This window comes from Plectropomus leopardus, unplaced genomic scaffold (assembly GCF_008729295.1).
Source record: "Plectropomus leopardus isolate mb unplaced genomic scaffold, YSFRI_Pleo_2.0 unplaced_scaffold10623, whole genome shotgun sequence".
Classification (NCBI taxonomy): Eukaryota; Metazoa; Chordata; class Actinopteri; order Perciformes; family Serranidae; genus Plectropomus; species Plectropomus leopardus.
Window position 1 is genome coordinate 1 of NW_024611200.1, and position 1,508 is coordinate 1,508.

General features: G+C 50.9%; 1 protein-coding gene across 1 annotated transcript; it reads right to left on the reverse strand.

Moving 5' to 3' along the window:
• Positions 1–417: 417 nt before the first annotated feature.
• LOC121963254 (olfactory receptor 15-like) lies at positions 418–1,362 on the reverse strand. Its single transcript, XM_042513572.1, has one exon. The coding sequence runs from the start codon at positions 1,360–1,362 to the stop codon at positions 418–420; it is 945 nt and encodes a 314-aa protein (XP_042369506.1).
• Positions 1,363–1,508: the final 146 nt, after the last annotated feature.

Genomic DNA, 1,508 nt, shown 5'->3' on the forward strand with positions numbered 1-1,508 from the left:
TTATTTCATACTTTGTGTTTGTTTGTATCTAAACCATTTTTTGAAATACTTTTTTACAGTATATTTTATGTATATTCCAAACTTTGTTTTACATTTTTAAAGAAAACATGTCTGCAGGTTTTCTTTAAAAATCAGCCCAAGAGAAAACGTCCTACAGCCGTTATAAATTTTTATTTAATTTAACTTTATTTTTTTATGTTTCTTATTTTTTGGTGATTTGTAAAGAAAAATAAATCACCAAATGTTTTGGCTTAGTTTTCCTTTTATCTTAAAAAAATCACAAAAAGTTTGGTCAATTTCTTTTCTTTTTAAAACTTTGGTCATTTTAAAAGAAGAAAAAAAAAAGGTCCATCCCAAAAATGATTTGACCCCCCCCCCCCCAAAAAAATACCAAACAGTCCCTTGTGGTTCTGTTTTTCACGGATGTGGTTTCTGCAGCTCTGGTCTGGTGCTGAAGTTGTGGAGGATCTGAGAGCGGACCTGGTGCAGGTTGATGCCGTAGATGATGGGGTTGATGAGGGGCGGGACCACCAGGAACTCTGCGGCCAGCAGGTTCTGCAGCGCCTGCAGCGCGTTGCCGCCGCCATAGCGGGAGTACATGGTGTCGAAGACCAGCGTGCCGGTGAAGACGAGCAGTGTGGCGAGGTGCGGCAGGCATGTCTGGACGAACTTCCTGCGGTTTGAGCGCAGCCGCAGCGAGGCGCGGACCAGGTACGTGTAGGACACCAAGATGAGCGCGATCTGCGCCAAGTGCGAGAACATGAGCACGAAGCCGTAGATGTTGTTGAGGGTGGTGTCGGAGCACGACAGCTTCACCACCTCCCAGTTGGTGCAGAAGATCTTGTTGATGTGGCGGCGGCAGAGCGGCAGGCTCGCGGTCAGCGCCACGCCGACCGCCGTCTCCAGCAGCGAGAAGCTCCAGGTGAGCAGCAGCAGCTGCGCCACGCGCTGCACCGTCATCAGCGTGCGATACTGCAGCGGACGGCAGATGGCCAGGTAGCGGTCATACGCCATGACGGTCAGACTGGTGAACTCGCAGAACACGTAGCAGTAAATCCCGCACAGCTGCGCCAGGCAGCCGCCGTACGTGATGATGTGGGAGGCCGCCAGCAGGTCGTGCAGGAGCTTCGGGTAGAAACTGGAGGCGCCGCAGAGGCTGTTGAAACACAGGTTGCACAGGAAGATGTAGATTGGCTCGTGCAGCGTTTTCTCCAGACTCACGGTGACGATGAGCGTCACGTTGACGAAGATGGTGAGGAGGTAGGACGTCAGAGCGAAGGCGAAGAACAGCTGGCGGTTTGATGCAGAGTCATTCAGACCCTGCAGCACGAACACCAGCTCCGACTGATTCTGCAGCATCATCGCAACCCCACCACTACACCGTCACACTGTCACAGCACTACACCGTCACAGTGTCACACCGTCACACTGTCACAGCACTACACCGTCACACTGTCACAGCACTACACCGTCACACTGTCACACCGTCACACTGTCACAGCACTACA

Bases quoted from the DNA above. Each gene is read 5' to 3' on its own strand.
- LOC121963254 (XM_042513572.1), bottom strand. From the start codon at position 1,362: ATGATGCTGCAGAATCAGTCGGAGCTGGTGTTCGTGCTGCAGGGTCTG.